The sequence below is a fragment of the Pseudonaja textilis genome, chromosome 2, assembly GCF_049901715.1.
Source record: "Pseudonaja textilis isolate UNSWEBS1 chromosome 2, rPseTex1.2, whole genome shotgun sequence".
NCBI classification, from domain to species: domain Eukaryota; kingdom Metazoa; phylum Chordata; class Lepidosauria; order Squamata; family Elapidae; genus Pseudonaja; species Pseudonaja textilis.
This window is the reverse complement of record NC_141991.1, coordinates 127948773-127974328: the sequence shown is the minus strand read 5'-3', so window position 1 is coordinate 127974328 and position 25556 is coordinate 127948773. Positions and strand designations below refer to the sequence as shown.

At 41.9% G+C, this 25556-nt stretch overlaps 1 protein-coding gene across 1 annotated transcript in view; it reads right to left on the bottom strand.

The window, feature by feature from the left end:
- Nucleotides 1–25556, bottom strand: part of ACVRL1 (activin A receptor like type 1) — a 54460-nt gene that overhangs the window by 11485 nt on the left and 17419 nt on the right. Inside the window, exons 2-8 of the mRNA XM_026717393.2 lie at nucleotides 24853–24933; nucleotides 22289–22513; nucleotides 18101–18312; nucleotides 15857–15956; nucleotides 13369–13515; nucleotides 12837–13112; nucleotides 10059–10256 (exon numbers count right to left, since the gene is read on the bottom strand). Of these exons, the coding sequence (XP_026573178.1) occupies nucleotides 10059–10256; nucleotides 12837–13112; nucleotides 13369–13515; nucleotides 15857–15956; nucleotides 18101–18312; nucleotides 22289–22513; nucleotides 24853–24928 (1234 nt within the window). The 5' untranslated portion in view covers nucleotides 24929–24933. The remainder of the gene's footprint in view (nucleotides 1–10058; nucleotides 10257–12836; nucleotides 13113–13368; nucleotides 13516–15856; nucleotides 15957–18100; nucleotides 18313–22288; nucleotides 22514–24852; nucleotides 24934–25556) is intronic.

Below are 25556 nucleotides of genomic sequence, written 5' to 3'. Positions count from 1 at the left end.
GCACAATGTATTTGTACGAAATTACAAAAACAGCATGAGAAGAGCTCTGAGAAAGCAGAGTGGAAAAATACAGGAAAAACCAAGGCAGAAATCTTTTAAACAGCCTCCATTGAGAAATAGCAAGTGGTGAGACTACTTTTGTTAGAGACAGTGCACGTGCCCATGCATGCCTCATGAGCAAATGCTCACAGGTTTCCCATGAAATGCAATAAAGCAGTTTTCACTAGCTTAGTGAGGTAGGTAGGTGGGAGGGGTCAGGGGCTAATGTTGAAGGAAGGATTGAAGGAAGGATTGACAAGGATTGATTGTTTTCCTGTTAGGGAGAATGGAAAAATGAGGCTAACTCAGTGTAGATCAGTGTTTTTCATATTTGGCAGTTGAATTAGTGTATGTAATGGTATGGATCTTTCAGAACAGAAGATGAAAAACAATAGTTCTTTGTGTGAATCCTGTTTCTTATCAATACAATACAGGTACTCCTTGGCCTGCAACCGAGCCCAAAATTTGTCTTGCTAAATGAGACATTTGTTAAGTGAATTTTGACCCATTTTATGACCTGTCTTGCCACAGTTGTTAAGTGAATCACTGCAGTTGTTAAGTTATTAATACAGTTGTTAAATGAATCTGGCTTTCCCACTGACTTGCTTGTCCAAAAATCGCAAATGTGATCACATACCCCAGGATACTGCAACCATCATAGCAATAGCAATAGCTCTTAGATTTATATTCCGCTTCACAGTGCTTCACAGTCCTCTCTAAGCGGTTTACAGAGTCAGCCTATTGCCCCCAGCAATCTGGGTCCTCATTTACCCACCTCAGAAGGATGGAAGGCTGAGTCAACCTTGAACCTGGTGGGATTCGATCTGCCAAACTGCAGGCAGCTGGCAATCAGCAGAAGTAGCCTGCAGAACTGCACTCTAACCACTGCATCACCACAGCTCAACAAGTATATAAATATCATAAATAAGTATCAATTGCCATCCAAATTTTGATCACATGATCATGGGGAGACTGCAACAGTCATACGTGTAAAAAATGATAAGTCATTTTTTTCAGTGCCGTTGTAACTTTGAACAGTTGCTAAACAGCTATGAGTCCAGGACTATCTATATACATTTTGGGAGCTACTTGCTAGGCAAGGGTCTTAAAGACTTCATGTTAGAATCAGTATTTCTAACTGTGAAATCTACTTTGAATTTGGCAAACATAAACATTGTAATTGCTAATGACTCATCTATCTTGTTGTTTCTATGCAAATAAACAAACACAGACAAGTACTATTGCAATCTTACACACTCACAATTTGCTGTTTTATTCATTTATAAATTATATTTATAGGATGCCCTGCTCATTACGACTAGAAATATGCAAGAAAGTTCATGACATTGAACCAAGGTATTTCAATTTGTGACTTAGGATCAAAGTTATATAGTTTCTGCTGTTGGCACATATTTTAGCCAAGATTAATAGCAAATGATTTAGTAAGAGTCCAGAAAGAATATATTTATAAATTATGGGGCATCTGTTGAACTAAAATATACTATAACCCCTTAAAGATATTAGAGACCAATGGTTACAAAATCCTGACATCTTTACTGCTAGAAGGAAATATCTGGAGAAATTAACTGAATTAACTGGGGGGAAAAACCATCCGTTTTTGTTAACTTTCCATCAAAATATTGCATAGAGCCATGGTAGTGAAGTGGTTAGAATGCAGGCTGTTCAATTCTGAATGGCTCAAGGTTGACTCAGCCTTCCAGCCTTCTGAGGCAGGTAAAATGAGGATCCAGACTGTTGGAGCAAATAGGCTGACTCTGTAAACGGCTTAGAGAGGGCTCTAAAGCACTGTGAAGCGATATATAAGTCTAAGTGCTATTGCTATGTAGTTATTACTATAACTTCACTATCCTCATTAGAATATCTTTCAAATCATAGGTTGTAAAAATAAATGACAATAAAAATAAATCCAAAGGTGAAACAATTACAAGTGGATAAAAAAGCCTCACTCAAAAGAGCTTGCCTAGAAAAAAGAGTTTTGGTTGTTTCCTGCAAGACAAAAAGTATGTGAAACAAGGCAAATTTTGAGGGAAACATACATTAAAAGGCCCCCTTCTCCGAAGTTCTGAGACATACCTCAGCAAGTGGATATACCTTTTAAGGGGCTTCCTCTGGCTAACCTAATTAGTGTTGCACTCATCAGGGACACAAGTCTGCGGTCTCACAATCAGGGTGTAGAAACGTACAAGAAGAAAACTCTAGATGATAACTGGAACAAAGCCTGCACCAGAAAGAATATTTCTCTCCTCAATTCATATGTTCTTCAGTTCAGAAAGGCCCCAAGCCTTGGAATGCCAAACACAATCTACTATATCTGGAACATGAACATTAATGAACCAGCACCAGGTACATGCTGACATACTGAAAAGTACTACGCACAGACTGAAAAACATATGCAGACATGGTATGGATGGGCTTTGTATACACTAGTAGATTTTGGAAGCATAATACAATCTTAAATGCTGCGCTGAAGTTGGATGTGAGCTTTCATATCAACGGACTTTTAAATGTCTGATATTACATCTGGAATGAGAAGATGAACTGGGTTCATTGGACACATTTTCTTTACAATGCTCAAGGGTTCCTACCAGTTCTCAGCACTAATGTGTTTGGTGCCACCTGCCGGCCAAGAACTCTATTTATCTAGGACCTTCATCAGTTAGCTTTGTTAAACCTTTCTATACTAAACAGCTCAATGTAACTTGACCCTAATCCATCTGACAACCTGATTTTGAATGATGGGGATCCTGTGTTAAAACACATCTCAGTGCTTTGCTCTAGCTGAAGTTGAAGACAGGCATGAGGCTCTAGAAAAAGCGCAGAGAAGAGCAACCAGGGTGATTAGGGGACTGGAAGCTAAAACATACGAAGAAGAATGGTTACAGGAACTGGGCATGGCTAGTCTAGTAAAGAGAAGGACCAGGGGAGACATGATAGCAGTGTTCCAATATTTGAGGGGCTGCCACAGGGAGGAAGGGGTCAAGCTATTTTCTAAAGCACCTGTAGGCCAGACAAGGAATAATGGATGGAAACTGAACAAGGAGAGATTCAACCTGGAAATAAGGAGAAACTTTCTGACAGTGAGAACAATCAACCAATGGAACAGCTTGCCCTCGGAAGTTGTGGGAGCGCCATCACTTCAGACCTTCAAAAAGAGATTGGGCTGCCTTCTGTCAGAAATGGTGTAGGGTCTCCTGCTTAGGCGGGGGTGGGGGGTGGGGTTGGACTAGATAACCTACAAGGTCCCTTCCAACTCTGATTATCTGTATGATGCCGTTTTTCCTCAAGACGGTCTTACCACGCCAAGCAATACTACCAAATTTTCATATATAGGTGATACAGGATATTCCAAAAATAGAGAGTAGCTATGAACCTTAGAGCATGTAAAAGGCAGCCAGTTAAAGATTCTTTATTGTGAATGTAATTGGCTTATTAACTAGTATTACCAGTATTTATTCAGAAAGGAAGAGAGAATTAGCCCAGTTAATAGATGCCTCAATTGGATTTTAGTTTGGCTTTTTTAATGTAATCACTATTTTCTTTGAAGCCTCTTGTTTCTGTAGTCAAGGATCAGACAAGTAATGAGATTTAGAACAAAGAAATTAATAAGCTCACAAACTTCAACGGTATAATCTCTGGTTATAGAAAAAAACCCAGCCCAAATTGAAGCGGGGCAGGCATCGATATGGTTAGCTTCTGAGCTGAGTTTGTTTAATTAGCTTGCTGCATAAGCCATCATTGGTCTGGGTTCACACTAAGCTACAAATTATGAAGTACAGTGGCTGGGTTTAGGGAATATCCTAAGCTAAGCCAAAAATAAGGGTTTAGCACAGTCATTTAGTAGTTTGAGAAGAACAGAAAAGAAGCCAAACAGCAAAAGACCATACAGAAGCAAGGGTTTGCAGGGTAGTAACCTGGAGATACACATTGAGAGCACCTTCCAAAAAGCTTGGACAAAGTGGGCTATTGGTATTTTTCAGTTAAAACATCTGCTCATTTTTTTCCTTCTGCCATAGGTGAGTAAAATTATTTCGTCCTTAGGGTGCCTGTCTTTAAAAAAGGAAAAGGACATCTCCTTTGCAGAAAAGGAGAGGCACTCTATGCTTCTAATGCAGCTCATGAAAACTTAAGCCTTTTAATAATTTGAAAAAGCCCCTACCAAACTCTTCCTTCTTTTTCTCTCTTTTCCTTCCTTCCTTCCTTCCTTCCTTCCTTCCTTCCTTCCTTCCTTCCTTCCTTCCTTCCTTCCTTCCTTCCTTCCTTCCTTCCAAGCATGAGTAGGAAAAACCAGAGGGGGTGTCATTTGGGAGATGGGTGACTTGTAAATTAAACCAACCACCAAGCAAGCAAACTGATTCTCCTTAGGAGCAGATATGGTCCAGAAAAACTTAGTGGCAGCCTCCAAAGCTCCTAAAGTTTGTTGACGTCCAATTCTAATTTTAATATGAGAGGAAAGGAATGTTGCTCAAGACATCCTGAGTAAATTCCATGTTATTCATGGAATTTTAATTTGATATGATTTCCTTCATTTGTTCTTGGATCCCTTGTATCTTGCTCTGAATCAATCTACTTTTTGGATCATGACACTTATCCTGCCTCCCTTTCAGTCAAGAACTTTAGCCTTTGATCTGAAAATGAGTGTATAGTTGGATCTAAAAGGACCAGCTTAGAAATCAGAACTTCTAGTCCCTCCTTAGTCATGAAAGCTGGCTGGGTATTTTGGGCTAGTCATTCTCTCTCAGCCCAACTCATCTCACAGGTTGTTGTGGGGAAAATAGGAGGAAGGAATATTAGGTATGTTTGCAGCCTTGAATTCTTTATAAAAGGTAATCAATCATTTGTTCCATCAAACCAATCCAATCTCAAACAGTAGTCAGCATCAATACATAGCAACTTCTTAATTTCTGAGCATTCCTGGTAGGAAGTACCTTCCTATACAGCCTCTGCCTCCTCGACAGGAGAACTGCACCCCCATGTGGACTATTTAGGAAGCATTTGAAGACATGGCTATTTCAATATGCATTGGGGAACTGAGGAAAGAATGGGGATGTACCTTGAGATGAATCCAGGTATTTTTTTTTAATGTTATAAGGCATGATGTTTTCTTATATTATTACAAGTTGTAAAGCACCCCTTCTGAGGCCATTGTAATTTTGAACAGTTAAACAACCGTTCATTAAGCGAGGACTACTTTAGTTTCCACCGTAGCATTCTAACCTCAGTGCTGGGTTGGCTCTTGATTCACATGTATATCCTTATTTAAGCTGCTCTTCAAATCAAGAGGGCTGGCCTTTAGCTCAGACCTGCTTTTTTCCAGCCCATAGTTTAGGAAAGGGACACCCATCCACCCCAGAGGTGGTATTCAGCAGGTTCTGACTAGTTCTGGAGAACCGGTAGTAGAAATTTTGAGTAGTTTGGAGAACCAGAAAATACCACCTCTGATTGGAGATTTTACAGTATCCTTTGCCTGCCACACCCACCAAGCCACACCCACAGAACCCGTAGTAAAAAAAATTGAATCCTACCACCACTATCGTTTTGAGGGTTGAACTGGGACTCTTTGCAACAGCCTACAAGCTTTACTTTTGAGCAACATAATTCTTCAAATCAGTACTCTGTGGATCTCAGTCTATCAGCTGAATACTTTTGATCCTTGAAAAATGCTCAGGTTTATAGCTACACTGTTACAGTCTTGCTTTTTCACTCTAGGGCAGTTTCTGCACAAGTGTTAATTGCCAGAAAGCTGGAAATTCAAAAATTATTTGGATCTTACTGCAGTGAGATTATTGTTTGAACAAGATGGGAAGATTTGGCACTACCCAGGATAGAAGAATGGTTGGTAAAGATGATAGACCCTGCCAGGATGGCTAAATTGATTTCTTTGAGCGAAGAATACTAAACTATGTTTATTGCTGACTGGAAATGCCTTATGGATTTTTGCACAAAACTAAAAAAAAAAAATATGATTTATGAGTTTGAATCATGTTGTAACAGAGTAAGAGGTAAATTTTTAACTGTTCTTCTATCTACTGTAAAGAAGAGGTCCTCCTGCTTCCGGTTTGAAGTCTCTTCGGTGACAGACAGAAATCCGCGATCATGCATGGTTTCAGTCTGGGTTTCTGGTGAATGTTTTGGCTGACTGTAAAAGCAACAACTAAGGTACCCTGGAATTTAAACTTACAAAAAAATAACATCGCTCCCAAAGAAGAGTTGGAAGCAGTGAAGGAAAGTGAAAAGGGAAAGGTTTGGCTTTTTTTTTCTTCTCTCTCCTTCCCTATACTGACAACTAAGATACTTAAATAAGAAATCGGAAAAATCTGCTTTAACATCAATAGGCAATTAAGCTGAAAATAAAATGCCAAAGGGATAATAAAGATTTCTGGACACTATTTTTTTTTTTTTCATAAGAAGGAAGGGAGAGAAAAAGAATAAGGGCAGGATCAGGAAGAGGGAGGAGACTGCCTGGAATTAAAAAGAATCTGCAGTAAAACTTCAACAAGACTTCTAAAGGATACATTTTAACTGAAACTTTGTAACTAAACAGTAACCCCAAAAAGAGAAAGTGAAAGAAAAAGAACAAAAAGAAACAGCTTGTGTGTATTTGGATTATTTGGTGATCTTTGGGTTCTTGGTTATTACATTTGAATGACTAAAATTAATTGGGTGGTTGTTTAAAAATTTATACAATGGCACCACTTCTGGATGAATTGAAAATGGAACTTAAAAAGTACAAAGAAGATGCACAAGAAGGGAAGGGTTCTTTTGGCTTCGTTTTTTTCAATTCTTAGAAATGGAGATTTGGAACTATGAGAAACAACAAGAAACGTCTGCAAAACAAGAAGACTGGGACAAAGAAGAAGCCATCTTTAATGAACAAGTAATTTTATGTGGGGAAGAAAAAGGAAAGGGGGGAAGAGAATGGAGAATTTAAGATTTAAAAAAACAACCAAAGAAAAGAAAAATAATTTGAAAAATAAGTATAATACTGGAAAGCAACAGAAAAGGGGAATACAGAAGAGAGAAATAGAGGGAGAGAGACAAGGGGGTAAAAGGGGAGAGAGAAGAAGAGAGGGAAGAAGGAAAGGAAAAGAAGTTACAAAGGACCGGAGAAAGATATAGAGAAACAGGACCTATTTAGAGATAATGGGTGAAAATCTAACTGAAAAAGGGATTCTGTAAAGGTACATAAGATCGTATTGTTATATTAGTAATAGAAATAACTTTAGAAAATTGGAAACAATGTATGATTAAAATGAGGGATAAAATAGTTAGTGCAATTTAGTGAAATGTTTGTTAATAAAATAAGTGAAATAAAATAAATGAGAAAATTGAATTAGGAAGGAACGGGAACATTTTAATTAGTTAATGTTTTATAAAATATAAGTGAAGGGGGGAATTAATTATGGAAAGTTTATAATTGTTCCCATAGAAGTATGATACTAATTGAAAAGTAATGTTGAAGAAGTTAAGACTTTAATGAATATTAATATTAATGATAGAATTGAATTGGAATGGATTGTGTTGTTTTAATTACATACATTTATAATTTTTTCTTTTTTTAAGAATATAGTGTGTATTTTAAGAATGTACCAAGCAGAATCCAAATGGAAGTTATGTATTATATTGAATGTTATAACTTTAGGGTATATATTGAAGCCTAAATAAGAGTTAAATGGATAAACTTAAAAGATATAGATGTCATACTCCAATCAGTAACTACAGGAGAAATTTTGTTTAATGAGAAAAGATAATAGATAATTGAAACAGGACAGACAAAAAATACAAATATAATGATTTGAATTGAGATGAGATAATTAAAATAAAATTGAGAAAATTAAAAGAGGGGAGAAGCTATGCAGAAAATATAAAATAGTAATAAGATATGGAATAGAATATAAAAATGAGCATGAACTTGAATTTGTGTCTGTACGAAGAAATGTAACCCGGGATTATGCTACTTTCAAAAAAGATGTTTTATTTGTATTTTTTTTCTTTTTGTGAAAACTCAAATAAAATTTACAAAAAAAGAAAAAAAGAAGAAGAGGTCCTCCTTTGTATCTTTTTCTCTCTTTTCTATTTTTCTTTCTTTTGTCTTTTCGTGCACTTTTAGGTTTCCCTTTGAGTTCTTCTTTTCTTTCTCTATTAGAATATTAGTTATATTAGTTTATATTGGTTTAATCTTTAACACAACTACTTTAAAAAAAAAAACACCACAAAAATACATTGGATCTTTGCTTGGTTTTCAGCGATCCTCATTGCAAACTTGTATGGTATGGTCTGCACACAAGAACACTTTAGAGGTGAGATCCTTTTCCAGCCACTTCCCTTAAGAAATGTAAAATGCAAAGAGGGGGCGGGAACCAACAGAGAAACCATCACTGGAAGCCTCTGCATATTTTGCCAATGTAGGAGCAGAGAGGCATATTCACTGCTGCATCGGTCAGAGGATAGCCGAAGTTCTCCGAAGGTGGCCAGTTGCCAAGCTAAGCTGCGATGCTGCTTGTTTCCTAATCAGAGTTGAACAAACAAAGTGCTGATTGAGTCTAATGGTCCCTTTAATCTGCAAGCTGGGCGCTGACACTAGATTACAGTGTTTATAATTTACAGCTAATCATTCGTGTGGAAAAAGAAAAATGAAAACACTTCCAACTAGGCCAGTCAAAAACATCCCCATTAACAGGCCTGATTAGCGATTGTTTCTACACAGGGAGCCAAAGTGGGGGGGGGAAGAGTGGAAAGCAAGGCCGGCTCCTTCCATTCTCTAACAGCAGCTGAGATTCCAGTTCCTCAATAAAGCATGAACTCAACTGCAGTGCCAGAAGTTACAGGTTTTTCTTTCAAATTAAAGAGCTGGACAACCTGCAGTCCCCAAAGGCTCTAGCTCCGGGCAATCCCTCTCTCTGTTGGCTTGGGCTAATGGAGGAATGGAGATGGCCCATTGCCATTTCAAAAGAACCAACGGCCCTCTGTCAACCCTGCCAGTTTTAATCTATTCAGCAAATCACAGCTGAGCAAATTATGCTCAACCCCATGTATGAACTGTCCTAAGACTGTTTCTAGGTCACACAATTGGGATCTGTTTGCAGGATCTCTGAGCAGGTAAGAGTTGCTGGAGAGCTGTGAAAAGCTAGTTATTATTCCACTCATATATGTACAAGTTCTAGCTTGCGCAACAGCACCGCAAAGACAACTTTACACATGTTTTCAAGACTGTGCTGAAAGCTGAGTCCAACATGAAGTAATGAAGAGAGATGACTATCTTCTGAGACTTCAGCCACTGCTGGTCAGATGGCCGGCTGATACAGAAAACTGAGTAAACAGTTTCCTTCATTCATGGCAACACTTTGGCATGAAGGAGAGGAATAACTAAAATTCTAAATAATTAAACACAATCTCCATATTAAGAGGGAAAAGACCTCTGAACATCAGAGAGACCTTGGAATCCCAGTTAATAAGGGGCAGCAATGCCAGAGCGTTATTGAACCCAGGGGCTGAATTACAGACTGCTAAAATGTTTGGCTGCAGGTTGTCCGGCTCTGAACCAAGAAGGTAGCTAGCATAAGGCTCCCTGACAAAATGGCTGATCTGGTAGGTGTGGCTAGTTACAAAGCACTTCCTGCAAGCAAGAGAAATTGCTCTGGCAGTTCTCTGTAACCTCCCAGTATGCTTTCCATTTTACCCTTTTCTGAACAGGTGGGTACACACTGTCAGAAGCCATTAAATGTTGCAAATGAAGATGCTATTTCAGATATTTAAAATAGTCCCGTGACTAGCAGAAAAAAAATAATCTGATTGTATTTGGATCAGAGAGGATTGATTTCTGCAAAGCTTTGACCCATTTTTGTAGAGCTCTCCTTTTGAACTTAGAATCTTATCTTACTTGCAACTTACCATAGTATAAACATCCTGTGGCAGGAATAAGTGGATAGCACTTTTCCTAAACCATGAGGCAAGGCCTTAGATTACCGCATCTTAACTTATTTCCATTCGGCTTTCCTTACCATTCACAATGGTTCTTCGGGCTATCTCCCATAGAACCAGACCATAAGCCCAGATGTCTGTCCGCTTGAAGGATTCAAAGCAGTCCATACGAATCTGTTCATCCAAAACTTCAGGTGCCATATAGCGTTTAGTGCCCACCCGTGGGTTGTTCCCAATATCCAAGTAATCATTGCTCTGGGAATGCATGACTGCCAATCCTGAAAGAGAGGAACAATGCCACCATGATAAGGATGGTTGTCCTATTTTTTTTTGCAACAAGTGGGCAATCTTTAATCAGGAAGCTAAACATCAAAAAAGTCAGATTTAACTGGAAAAAAGGGCATTACCCTGAGTTTAGAAGAGTAGCATAACTTTTGTCGCTTGTATAGCATTACAGAGAGAGCATGAGAATGCACCTTGGTTTAGTGGGATGAGGTATATGCACATGCCTTTGTCTATGGCATATGAGTTCACATGCACCACAATTCTGGTCTATTCTTTTCCTTTATTTGTACTTGGCTTTCTATGAAGTAAGAATCATGCCTTTTTTTTGAGTTGAGAGGTGCCATTGTTTTTCACTCTGTAAACTCTGTTCTGCTGAGAAACTAATTAGGAATAAGGCTGACTGGGCTAATCAATAAAATCTCTTAGGAATGTCTAAATCAGGGATTCCTAAACTTTTTATCATCATACCTCTCTTTAGCATAACATTAATGTACACATCTCCCCTAAAAATCCAAACATCAAAATGAAGACAAATGAATAATGAAAACAATACAATGAAATTTTGGGAAAGGTGAATTTATTTTAACAATGTACTGCATCTAAAACAACGTTCCTAAACTTTCTGGCTCCACAGACTGATGGTGGCTGCGGTGGCGGGGAGAGATGGTTTCACATGCACGCACACTGCTCATGCAAATGGAGCTTCCTGTACTTGCTCGCCACTTGCGTGGCCCGGTTTCCATCGGGCCATGGACCCAGTGGTGGGATTCAAAAATTTTACTACTGGTTCTGTGGGTAATGTGCCACCTGGATAACTGATAAGCGCTGTGCTTGGGTGCACAACATTTGGAAATCCTCGTTTCATGCTTTTTCAACCTCAAGTGCGCTGTGCAAAGCAGCTGAGGAGGGAAAAGCAGGGAATAAAGGACAACCTAGAGCCCAGGCAGGCAGGTGGGCCAAACACCAAACTGGTTTGGTGTCAGCTGCTCTTCGCAGCTACAGGTTCTATAGAACAGGGCCGAACCGGTAGCATCCCACCCCTGGCGGGCATAGCTTGGTGGGTATGGCATGGGAAGAATACTGTAAAATCTCCAATCAGAGGTGTATTTGCCGGTTCTCCGAACTACTCAAAATTTCCACTACCAGTTCTCCAGAACTGGTCAGAATCTGCTGAATGCCACCTCTGCATGGACCGATAGCAGTTCACAGACTGCGGGGTTGAGGACTTTTGATCTAAAATGTTCTTCACCTCTCCTTGGACTCTGTGTGCACTTTTCCGAGAGAGGAACACTGCATAATTTGGTAAACCCTGGTCTAAACAGAAAGCTTAACTTACATCCTTGGGATTTGGTAAAAGCTAATATCTGAAGCCAGGAAACTCTGTCGCCCTAGTGTGAATGGCTGATAATCATGAGATTTGTCCTTTCCTCTAAAACATATGGCTTGATCTGTTTAAGTGAGTTTTCTCAAGCTGTTTCATTGTAAACATATCTGGGAACAGATCTATTTGTTTACTCATACAAAGGTCAAATTAGTCACCATTAATGCAATCAGGAAATTATGTGCCTTATTGGAAAAAACTGTGGATGTCAGATATGAACTTGTGAAAAGGAGTGGTTATTTCAGAAATTATTCTGTTGCATTCCATTCCATTCCAACAGGTCCTGGACTCACAAAACATAATAAAATAAAAAGACTAAAATACACTAAATACAATAAAATGAGAACATGTATGAAAAGAGAAGAGTAGGACAAAATAAGAACAATATAGCAGCTAATACTTTATACCAGGGATGTCAAACTCAAGGCCCGGGGCCTGGATCCAGCCCATGCGGTGCTTAGATCTAGCCCGTGGGACTGCTCTGGAAAGAGCGGACCAGCCTGCGATGCCTCTGTCAGTGAAAATGGAGCATGGGAGGGCTTTGTGTGATCCTCCCAAACTCTGTTTTCACTGGCAGAGGGTTGCAGGAGGCTGTTGCAGCTGAAAATGGAGCTCAGAAGCCTGTTTTTGCTGGCAGAACGCTCGGGCTGCCACAAGTGCCCTGACAGGAATGACGTCAAGTTGGCCATGCCCACCCTGGCCACGTCCTTCCCGGCCCCCCAAGGTCAAATACAACCCTGATGCGGCCTTCAATGAAATTGAGTTTGACACTCCTGCTTTATACCATACAACCAATATAGTTAACCCAAATAAGGATTGCAGTAAACAGGAAGTAGTTAAGTTCTAAGCTCTCTGTTAGGAGCCTAATCATGACTGTACCTTCCATCTTTCCCTGTAGCAGAGAGGGATCATAGACCCAGGGTGGGAAATATATTGTTAAGCCTGACTCCCCCAACCTATCAGATATATAAATTTTAATTCCAGAATTCTCAGTACGAGTTCTGTGAACTGAAACCCACACATCTGGAAGGCAATCAGATTGCAGAAGGCTAGTAGTTTAATGACTTAGAATTCTAAGGGGCAAATATAAGAACTCAAATTACTTCCCCTAGAAAGCTTTACTGCCCTTAAGAAAAAGGTACACATCAACACCTCTGTGTGGCCAAAAATATTTGCTCTAAAATCCACTCACCTAAATCAGCAATGCAGCACTGCTTATTGTTCTTGACCAAGATGTTCCTGCTTTTCAGATCCCGATGAGCAATGGCTGGCTTGCCCTGGGTGCCAAAGATCTCCACATGCAGGTGAACGAGCCCACAGATGATTGAGGTGGCCAAACGCAAGCAAGTCTCTACGTCCAGCACTGTGCATTGCAAGTAATCATAGAGGGAGCCATGTTCATGATAGTGGGTGATTAGCCAAAGTTGAGTGCTTGAATTCCGCGATGTCATGTCTGATGCAATGAATCCTGTGGGTAGGGAAGGAAGGGAAAGCTCAGCGTAGACAGGCAAAGTACCAAAATTTACAAAGGAGCTATCAAAGTATCTATAAATTATGTGTTGTGTGTATGGGTAAATGAGACATAGACTTTTAAATCTCTGAGCTCCTTCAGCTCTTTAAGTGTACTTAGCTTCATGGGTCTTCAAATGTGCTGCGTCTGTTTGCTTGCCTAAGACTTCTTGGGACTGATACAGCTGCTGGATTTCTGCACTTTTTCCACTCACCTAAGATGTTGTCATGCCTTAGCAGCACCGTGTTGTAAATCTCAGTCTCACGAAACCATGACTGCTCATCCCGGGAAGAGAAAATCTTGACCGCCACGTTTTCCCCATGCCAAGTACCACGCCACACTTCCCCATAGCGTCCTTTGCCTATTGTAAGGGAGAGGAACATACTTTTCAAACTCTTTCACTTGCCTTCACAAATGACTTTTTGCCTGAGCTGATTGATGTTTCAGTCATATTAGATGAAATATTAGCATTTAAATGTCTAACATACCTGACTCATTTTTTTTTTGCCAGAACAGCTGCAGAAATTGACAACAGTGAAAAATACCTTGATCAATTTAATCAGAAATAGTTATTGATTTATAGTTGGCTCTCTTAGCCTATTTTTCAAAACTGCTATGGATAAATATGCAACCCATTCAGAATCTAAATACTATTACTTTTAAATGCTTGAGAACAAAACATTTGGAGGATGATTGCTAGCAGAACGCAAAGTTTCCTTGTCAAATATTCCAAAACATTTTGCTGGTGGCAAACTGGCAATAAGAGACATTTCCATGGAAAAATTAACAGATGACACACAGTTCTTTCCTTGCCTAATGTTTATCCATTAAGTTAAGAATTTTCTTCTCAGTATCTCAGAGTTAAGGCAGATCAGCCCAAGTGCAGGCTTGATCTCCATTTTAGGTAGGCTTGCAGATAACAGAAACAAGCATGTTTAATGAAATGGCTCCAGAGCTGAGTGATAAACATTAACATGTTTACGTGAAGCATCTGTTAATGGACCAGAATACTTCAGGCAGCAGGAAGACTATCCAGGGTTTGAATTTGTCCATGCTCAAATAATCCTTGCACATAAAAGAAGACAGGCTATTTCTTTGCTCTGACTACAGCATCTCTGTGTTCTCATGATGTGTTCTATATTCAGCAAGCGAGCTAATAAATTTCTGCTTTATAGTGGGATAATCCTGTCTGGAAGAAAAATGATATTTCTGTTTACAGGGGAAATTGGCCTGCTTCAAGGCTGTCTGTCTTCCCCCTCATGTCAGCAACCTTCAGGGAAACCTACAACCAGGATTATAGTGATGTCATGCCACCTTCACAGCTCTAGGTGAGATTTCTGAGGAGGAATCCTCAGAGATGAGGAGGTAGCTGAGTAGATTCCCCCATTATGAATATATTACTATGGCTGGTTACGCAGCTAGCTAGATGCTCAGACTGGATCTGGCATTTTTATTTCCCTGTGAAATTCTCCCAATGACCTGGGATAGGTAGATGCCTGTTGTTTAATAATATTAAAGGGATTGTTACATGTTCCAGGTAAAGCAGCCCTTTTACAATTGGCTGCAGGTGATTTTGTCAATGCTTATTATTATTATTATTATTATTATTATTATTATTATTATTATTATTATTATTATTATTATTATTATTATTATTATTATTATTAAACCTGCACTAAAATGTGGATGGGAGGATACTAACAATATTGTTTTTGGAGGGGGGAATTGACAGTGGGGTCTCTCAGGGTTCAATTGCTTCAAGAACTGTGGTGGTGCAGTGGTTAGAATGCAGTACTGCAGGCTAACTCACTGCTCACTCCAGGAGTTCGATTCCAAGCTGCTCAAGGTTGACTCAGCCTTCCCTCCCTCCGAGGTCAGTAAAATGAGGAGCCAGATTGTTGGGGGCAATATGCTGACTCTGTAAACCACTAAGAGAGGGCTGTGAAGCACTGTAAGTCTAAGCGCTATTGTTAGTGTTTCGGAATCTACAGTCTGTAGGCTCAAAACACTTTATAGGAATTGGGCATAGAAAGAGTGCTGTGTGGAAGTGTTCTGAAAGTGCCAGCTGGACACAGATATGCCTCATGAACAGTGGTGGTATTCAGCTGGTTCGCACCGGATCGGGCAAACCAGTAGCAGGAATTTGGCGTGAGTCGCCGAACCGGTAGTAATTTCTGCCTGGCCACGCCCCCGACTTGGTTGCCCTCCCGCCTGATGCTCACTTACCCCGCCCACCTGACATTCACCTAAGGTATTTCTTTTTTTCCCCCTCCTGACAATCAGCTGTTCATACGGCCAGTGCCAGGATTCCGCTTGCTGAGGCCCAGGAAGGCAAAAAATGGAGGGAGGAGCTCAGCCCCCCCCCCTCCATTTTTTGCCTTCCAGAGCCCCAGAGGAGCCTTAGGGGAGCAAAAATGACCCCCGCCCAGAGGCTCCTCTGAGGCTAGGAAGCTCCCAAAAACAAGCGGGGGCTGCAAAAAAACCAAACAAAAAAACCCACACCCACCCAGTCACATGGCCACCAAGCCACGCCCACAGAACCAATAGTAACAAAATTTGAATCCCACCACTGCTCATGAATGAAGTGTTGGCTCAAGCCTGTAGATTTTATCAGAGAACTGAAATGCATATTCTTGCTTCCAGCAGGTTCAGCAGTTCTCTGCTGGTGACAATTCAGATGTTTCTTTCTCTCCTTGGCTTACCAACGCATTCAACCAAGGTGATCTGCCGAGCCACAGTTCTTTGGACTAGAAAGGGGAGCCCAGAGCCGCTTCCAGTCGTGCAGTCATCATTCAGCAAGACCTGAATACAAATCAAACCTGTGAAGATTCTCAGAGGAACAGATGCAGAGGTATATTTTGGTGTGAGTAATAAGCACGCCAAGCCTCATCAGATGAATGCAGTGGGAACTTTTTTCAGGATTCCAAAGTGCCCCGTCTCCCCTAGTCCTTGGCAGGATCTGGCTCATTTTGGACATGACCTTTCTTTTGCTGGCTTCTCCCCTACCCAAACACCTGGAATTTTTTTTAAACTGCTTTACCTGCAGTGATAGCTGCAGTTAACTGCACTGGAGGTATCTGTATTTTCTTCTCTGTGTGTTGCATCTGTGTAAGTTTCTGCTTTTTCTTTGTACGTCATATCTTTTTGGTATACAGTACATTTGCATGGGAAGTGCAGGGCAGGACGCATACGTTCTGCTGGGGGTCACATAACCAGGAGGGAGGGAGGCTTAGAAGGGAGGAATCAGAAACATTCCAAGCATCTGCCCAAGTGCTTCTCTTACAGCAGGGGTGTCAAACTCGTGTTGTCACGTTGTTGTCATGTTACATATCATGACTTTCCCCCCCTTTGCTAAATCGGGTGTGGCCAGTGCGTGATGCATCCGGCCTGTGGGCTGCGAGTTTGACAGCTCTGTCCTACAGTGATACACTGGGTTTATTTTTTTCCCCTGGCTTTTCCCCCCCCCCCCCCCCTGCAGAGCCTACTTGGATCAGTCCCATTTACAAATTCAGCATTTTTTTCACCAGTTTTTCCTGCCATTCCAAATCCATTTCCAATCTGTACATGGAAAGTCAGTGGGACAGGCTCAGACTTGATCTGCCTTGTATAGAGGTAATCCTTGACTTTACAACCACAATTGAGCCCCAAATTTCTGTTGTTAAGTGAGGCATTTGTCAAGTGAATTTTGCCCCATTTTTACAACCTTTCTTGCCCCGGTTGTTAAGTGAATCCCTGCAACTGTTATGTTAGTGACATAGCTGTTAAGTGAACCTGGCTTCCCCATTGACTTTGCTTGTCAGAAGGTCCCAAAAGGGGATCACATGACCTCAGGACACTGCAATCGTCATAAATATGAACCAGTTGCCATGTATCTGAATTTTGATCACGTGACTTCAGGAACGCTTACAATGGTCGTAAGTGTGAAAAATAGTCACAAATCACTTTTTTCCATGCTATTGTAACTTTGAACGGTCACTAAACCAACTGTTGTACCAGTAATTCCTTTCCAATAGTCAGTCGGGTTGGAAAGAATAAAAAGTCAAGATCTAACACCAGCCAGAAATTATTCTAATGCACCTTTGCCATTTTGGTTTAGCTTGATTTAACTTCTTTGATTTCCCACCTCAGAAAACTTCTCCTCCATAGTTTTATACCGAAGTTATTTTGAAAGAAACTTTAGTGGATCTCTAAGATCCTTCCTGTGGGAGAAGGCAAAAATGCTAACAATAGCAGGGAAAAAACCCAAGGCCGAACAATTTAGAGTGGAAAATATACAACAGCAGAAAGGTAAAACAAGCCAAAGGCAACCAATGGTGTAGGTTATAATATTTGAACCTAACCTGTCACCTAACTCACAACGGGCGACACGGTGGCTCAGTGGATAAGATACTGAGCTTGTCGATCAGAAAGGTCGGCATTCGGTGGTTTGAATCCCTAGCATGGCCTAACAGAGTGAGCTCCCATTACTTGTCCCAGCTTCTGCCAACCTAGCAATTCAAAAGCATGTAAAAATGCAAGTAGAAAAATAGGGAACACTTTGGTGGGAAGGTAACAGCGTTCTGTGCGCCTTCACGGTTTAGTCATGCCAGCCACATGATCACGGAGAAATCTTCGGACAGTGCTGTCTCTTTGGCTTTATAACGGGAGTTGAGCACCATCCCCAGAGCCGGAAACGACTAGCACGACTAGCAAGGGGAACCTTTACCTTTACTTTTTAACCTGTCACCATTAAAACAATTTTGGCTTAGAGCAGGGGTGTCAAATTGGTGGCCTGTGGGCTGGATGAATCATGCAAAGGCCACACCCACTCCAGCTCTGCGAATAGAAAAAAGGCATGAAATGTCACATGGTGGCAGCGTGATGTGGCGAATTTGACACCTGTGACTTAGAGTAAGGTGCGCATCTAACCACAGTGGCATTGAATACCATTCCTAGTGCAGACTTACTTCCAAGGTGCTGTCGCCAGCCAGAGAGTTCTTCAGCATAAAATCCACGTCGCCCAGTTCATTAGACCCGAATGGCATATGTCTCCGCCGGCTTTGGGCCCACTTCCAGACAAAGAGACCAACTAATACAGTGAGAATCAAAATAGCAAACAGTGGAACCAGGACCATCAGGAGAAGATTCTTCAAAGGCGGGTCCTTTTCATCCGGATCACCTGATTTGAAGAAGAATCCATTTAGTTACTACTGCTATTCTTTTTATAAAACTTTATTAAATTATATATATACATCTATCTATCTATCTATCTATCTATCTATCTATCTATCTATCTATCTATCTATCTATCATCTATCTACCGTGTTTCTCACAAAATAAGGCTGGGCCTTATTTTCTTTTGACCCCTGAAAAAACGGCTAGGCAGTCTTTTTGGGGGTGACTTCATTTCCTCCCACCCTTGCATCCTCGGGCGGGTGAGCGGTGACAGCTTGGATGTTGACCTCAGTGTTGGTGGGGCATTTTGTATCGGGAGACCTTCCACCACCGTTGCTTTCCCTCCTCCCCCTGCTGCCGCGGAGTTTAGAGCAACGCTGCGGCATTTGGGGCAGCCATGCATGGCCAGCTAGGGCTCCTCCCTTCAACCGGAGCCCGGCGGAGACACTTGGCTTCAGGCGCTCCTGTCACCGCCTTCCCTTCGCTTTCGAAGGTAAAGCCAATTCTTTTAAAAACAATGCCCTACTACCGGTACAACAAAGCCTCCCCTGCCCGAGAGGGCAGCCCAACCCCACGTGGGGAGGCAAATCTCCCGGGGCTGCAGTGCAGGATCAGTCCACCCCAGGAGAAGCACCCAGCCACCATCCCTGCCTGGCGCCGGGCAGAGCATGAACAGCTTCACCTGGGGCACCCAGTGCAGCTGACAGGAGGGCCCTCCTGCCCGGAGGTGGAGCTCTCGCCAAGGCAGTGAGCGCTCCCCTCCAGGCCCTCCGCTCATCCTGCCAGGGCCGCACCAGAGCCATACGGGCTGGGCAGAGCCAGTAAAGGGAGCCGCGGGTGCGCGCCCGCCTGCCAAACAAAAGAGCCGGGCCGACCCGAGCTTGGCTTCCTTCACAAGTCCCTTCAGCCCAAACCCGAAGGGGCCACCAGGAGAGGCCGCCCAAGGCAGTGATAGCGCCTACCCATCCGTGGACAGGGAGGCAAGGCAATGGCCTGTGCCGCATCCTCCTCCAAACTGAGCCCCACCGAGTGAGCACCTCTGCCCATGCCGCTGCAGTATTTGGAGCTGCCAGTGCATTTGGAGATGCGTGGGGATGGGGACGGGCTGAGCGAGGGGTTGAAAGGTTGGGCAGCTTCGGGCTCTCTCTGCCGGCCCTCCAGCCAGGGAAGCAGGGCTGCCGTCGCCTTGCCTCCCTGTCCGTGGACGGATGGGCGCTATCACTGCCTCGGGCAGCCTCTCCCAGTGGCCCCTTTGGGTTCGGGCTGGAGGGACTTGGGAAGGAAGCCAAGCTCGGGTCGGCCCAGCACTTTTGCTTGGCAAGTGGGCGTGCACCTGCAGCTCGCTTTCCTGGCTCTGTCCAGCCCACACGGCTCTGGCGCAGCCCTAGCAGGATGAGCGGAGGGCCCGGCGGGGAGGCACTCACTGCCTTGGCAAGATCTCCACCGCCGGGCAGGAGGGCCCACCTGTCAGCTGCACTGCACGCCCCAGGCGAAGCTCTTTGTGCTCTGCCTGGCGCCAGGCAGGGATGGCGGCTGGGCGGTTCTCCCGGAGTGGGCCAATCCTCCATTGCAGCCCCAGGATATTTGCCTCCCCACGTGGGGTTGGGCTGCCCACTCGGGCAGGGGAGGCTTTGTCATACCAGTAGTAGGCCGTCGTTTTTAAAAGAATTGGCTTTGCCTTCGAAAGCGAAGGAAGGGGGTGACAGGAATGCCTGAAGCCGGTTGAAGGGAGGAGCCCTAGCTGGCTGCATGTGGCTGCGCCAAACGCCGGCAGCGCAGGGTGAAGGGAAAGCAATGGTGATGGAAGGTCTCCCGATACGAAGTGCCCCACCCACGCCGAAGTCAACGCAGGCAGCACCATATCCAGGTATGCAACAAAAGTACTTCCTAACAGCAAGGACCCCCCCCCCCGCCATTCCCCCCCATTTTGCATGTTTAATATAGGCCTTAATTTAGGGGGTAGGGGCTTAATTTGATTTTATGCCTATAAAACATGCTGGGACCTCCTATTGGGGGAGGCTGTATTGTTGGAGAAACACGGTATCTATCTACACTCACTCACACACACACACACAGCGTACTGTAAAAAAAAAAAAAGAAATTAGAGGGAAAAGAAGGAAAGGACAGGGTAAAAGCAAAATTGGAGAATGCTGACAATAAAGAAAAAAAAGCTGTAGAAAAAAGTAATCCCTGATCTTTTTTGGGTGCAGATGCAAATGTAAAATACAATGACCCTTTTGAGTTAGAATCAGCCATAACACATGGTACTTCTATAGCAGTGGTGGGATTCAAAAATTTTTACTACAGGCTCTGTGGGCATGGCTTGTTGGGCGTGGCAGGGGAAGGATACTGTAAAATTCCCATTCCCTCCCCACCCTAGTAATCTGCTTTCCAGCTCCATTCTCCTGTGCAGGCCAACAAAAGAAGACCCAGCCAATCAGCTGGGACTTGGGAGGCAAAGAATAGATAGGGGTGGGGCCAGTCACAGGTGGTATTTGCTGGTTCTCCAAACTACTCAAAATTTCCACTACCGGTTCTCCAGAACTGGTCAGAACCTGCTGAATACCACCTCTGTTCTATAGCCATAAACAAGTCTAATAATTAAATCCCAGAGTTAAAGTTGGTTACTACTGCCTTTCTGACAGCAATGGTTCCTGTAGATTAACCATGTATGACAGAGGTCTCCAAACTTGGCAACTTTAAGACTTATGGACTTCAACTCCCAGAATTCCTCAGCCAGCAATTCTGGGAGTTGGAGTCCACAAGTCTTAAAGTTGCCAAGTTTGGGGATCCCTGATGCATGACTTCCCAGTTGTTCTTAACAAATGGAAATATCTCTCCAGAAGGAGGCATCTGAATTTCTTTACTCCATAATTCAGGAAGCCATAAAGTCTTATAGGATTTTCATTTCCTCTGATGATATAATTAACAAGAAATAGCATTACTATGGTGTCCAGAGGTGATTAAAATTGCACAATTACAGGAACTAGGTATGTCTATCTAGCCCACGGGTAGGGAAACTTGGCTCTTTTTGACTTGAATGGGACTGTTTAATATACAAATGTATTCTTTATTATTCTTTATATTCTTTATATGTCCTACATTTGTATATTAAACAGTCCCATTCAAGTCAAAAATTGATTTCCCTCACAACTGAAAAACCAGTAGGCCAGGGATGGGGAACCTTTTATGGCTCACTCAGGAATTCTGGGAGTTGAAGTCCATAAGTGATAAAAGAGCCAAGTTTCCCTACTCCTGACCTAGCCTAGTAAAGAGAAGGGTTAGAGGGGACATGTTAGCTGTCTTCCAGTACTTGAAGGGCTTCCAGAGAGAAGAGGTAGGGGTCAACTTGTTCTTTAAAGCAGCTGCGGGTAGAGAAACAAGAAACAGTGAATGGAAGCTGGTTAAAGAGAGATCCAACCTAGAACTAAGGAGAAATTTCCTAACAGTGAGAACAATGGAAGAGCTTGCCTCCTGGAGTTGTGGGTGCTTCACCATTGGAGGTTTTCAAGAAAAGATTGGACAGCCATTTGTTGTTTGGGGTGGGGTGGGGGTAAAGTGTCCTGCCTTGGGCAGGGACTAGAAGATCTCCAAGGTCCCTTCCAGTCCTATAATTCTAAAAAGTGGAAAAGCTTAGCACCTAAAGCAGCCTCTTAACCTTATTGGAAACCTAACTTCTGCATGAAACCAAAACCATCAAGAGATAACGATGGTGAGTAACAATCCCATTTCAAAAGAAAGCAGAATTTTAACATCAAAGAGGGTTGATTAGCTAATCCATTCACAAAATGTAAAAGCATCTCATTTTTTCCAAGAATGGAAAGATTACAACTGCTTGCTGAGTGCCTGTGCACGTGTGTGTATAATACTACAACCTATTGTGTATATTATTGTAGGGGAAAAGTCAAAAGGTACACAATCTTGTTCCCGTCTAGGGGAGAATAGTCTTCATAGAAGGAAATAATAACAATAAAAAATACCTATTAGTTGGACCGAAAGATTGAAATTACACATGTTGCCCTGGCAGCATTTTGCGCCGAAGGTTTCTGTGATAGAGCCCCAGCAAAACTCATTTGCTTTTTGCAGACAGCCTTTCTTATCGATCATTTCCCCATTCTCCAAGTGTCTGCTTACAAAACACCAATTTCCTGAGCATGTGAAATTTCTTGAACAGTCCGATTGCATACAGACACAGTTCGACTGACCTGTAATACAACAGAAAATATAATTCACAGATATGAATAGATATCTTATTATTTGTTTATATGCCTTCTAAATCAGCTAATACAACAGCTGTATAGCAGAGGTGGTATTCAGCAGATTCTAACCAGTTCTGGAGAACTGGTAGCGGAAAATTTGAGTAGTTCAGAAAACTAGCAAACACCACCTCTGACTCCCCCCCACCCCCACATCTATTCTCTGCCTCCAAAGTCCCAGTTGATCAGCTGGGTCTTCTTTTGTTGCCCTGCACAGGAGAACAGAGCTGAAAAGCAGGTTAGTGGGGTGGGGAGGGAATGGGGATTTTGCAGTAAGTTTCCCCTGTCATGCCCACCAAGCCCGCTAAGTACGCCCACAGAACGAGTTGTAAAAAAAATTGAACCCCATCACTGCTGTATAGTATTTAGTGGCTGGAGTCATGCAATTAGGATTTGTTTGGTTTTAGCTGAAAATATTGGGGGAACCCAGTTTTGTTTTTGCTTTTTAGATTTGGATCCCATGTTTTACAACTTAAGGTGATGAACACACCAATATCTCATTCTATTTTTCCCACAACAAGTACCCTGTGAAGTGAGTTAGACCGAGAGAGAATGACTGGCCCAAGATCACCCAGCCAGTTTTTCCTACCTAGAACTCACAGTATGATAAGGAAGATGAGAAAACAGTGATGGTTCTAACCTTATCCATCTGCCCTGCCGATTATTCTTAGTAAGCATTCTATTGGCATCTAATGAAGTGTTCCTGTATAACCATCAAAAGCATACAAAAATCAGTCGTGAATCACTTCCACAAAAGTGACTTCCAGCATGTTCCTATGATCACCCAACTATTGCTGAAGTACTGTAAAGCTAGCCAACAATGTGACTGTTATTTTGTACAATGATGGTTGGACAACTCTGGAAAATGCTATCAATCACTAGCATTAAAAGAGGGTTATTTAGTACTAGGAGAATAAAACAACAGGGCCATTGTCTCTCATTCTGGTAGATACTAGCTTGGCCCAGTTGATAAAACTGTAAGATCTGTGTCCGTTTTTATTTTTTTTCACCAGACACAAAATAAATTTTAGCACTGGTTTCTTCAAAGACTCTTCTGGAAGTTTTATTTCCCTTAAAGCACATAAGGCATCTCACTAAGAAAGAGCCACATTTAGCTTCTGGGTGTCAATGTTTACGCTTTACATAGTGATCCTCCAGCTTTCTGAGCTGTATGCTAGGACAGTGTGATACTGTAAGTCAAATTCTTTCCCTCTTTGATTTTACTCCCTCTTTTTTAGCTTCTCCTGAAACTGAACATAATTATCCATAAAATAATCTGTGTTCACTAATGCTAGACAGCTGCATCTACGTGTATGGCATTTCACAAACTACAAGGCTGAATGTTCTAAACTTCAACCCTGCGGAAAACAGCAGAGGAAATGGGACACTATGCCAAGGAAGGAGTAAACAAGGAAATACTGCACAGAGAGATTCTTTTGTGGAAAGGAAAACCACAGAGGTGGTGAAAATGAAGATTATAATATTGGGAATGCTTATAGGAGTATGTAAATATGGTAACTAGCTCACTCAAAGTCACCAACTAAGTTACGGTTAAAGTCATGGGAAGAGATTCCATCAATTTTGGTGAAAAAGTTGAGATTTTTGAGAGATCTGATAAAATCAAGATAGTTGTGCTTGCAAGGAGTTACAAGTATACAGAGCAGAAAGTAAGAAGGGGTAGGAGTTTTTAAGGAATAGGTGTCAGCCCTATAAGCAACAAATGCCATCGGTATTTATGATGTTCTGATAAATATTTTAATTAGAGCAGTCATAGTAACAGAATTTTGTAAGCATGAATGTGCTTCCCTCCTTTTATCTTCATGTGAATTAGGGAAGGGCTTGTCTGAGGCATTTTCTAGGTTTTTTTTCTTGGAATGCGTTCAGAACAGCTTGTCTGATTGTTGCCTTGGTAACAGATCTTCCCACTGTCCTTCAAAGCTATTCTCTATTCCCTCTACAATAGGAGACCTTCAGACAATAAGAATTCACATATGACACTCACCTTAATTGCTTGGTTTGCTTGGTTTGGCTTAAAATGAACCAAGACACTGTAGTTTGTAAGCCATAATCTCAATTTAACATAGTCTTAATACAATGAATAAAGCTAGCCAATTGATGCTGATTCAGTAAAATATGCTGAAGCAAAGAGTTACCACATAAAATGAACTATGTTTATGAATGACAATGGACATCAACATTAATATTTTTCTCTAAACTTCATAGACGTTAATACAAACCAAAACAACAAAATTCCAGAGAAGCCTCTCTATTCTTCAAATATTTCTTACCAGCTGTGAGTGCGATGTTTCCTGCAAGACATAGAATTGTTGAAAAAAGGCCAGCGATAGCTTCTTGAGGAAGCATTTTCTCTGCAGAATGAAAAAAAAAAACACCAAAATGACTTACTAATAAGGATACTAATAAGCACTTTTCAAATACACACTGTAATAAAACTTGTCATATTAAAAAATGTCTTGTGCCTACTTCTACATACATATCCTTTTTTTAAATGAAGGATAAACGTACAGAGTATGGTCATCCATCTGAGAGAGAGAAAGAAAAAAATATCAAATAAAATAAGAGGGAAAAGAATGATGCTGTAGAGCTGGGAACTCTGCCAAGGGAACAAATGAACCGGGAAAGACACAGTTGCTGAATTCATTTTAGGATAATTATCTCTATGGAATTGCTCATGGTCAATCTTTATCCTGGCCATTGGGCTAGTCAAGTTGAGAGTGAATTTGTATCCCTCCCTCCCTCTTCTAGCGTTGTGTGTAGGATCAGCGATAGAAATAGCATTTAGATTTCTATTGCATCAGAATAGAGCAAGAAGGGACTTTGGCAGTCTTCTAGTCAGCTCCAGTGGCCTAGAGGTGGGATTATCACCTCACAATCAGGAGGTTGTGAGTTCAATCCTAGGTAGAGGCTAATATTTGGACTAGATTCTCCTGCTTGAGCAGGGGGTTGGACTAGATGACCTTCAAGGTCCCTT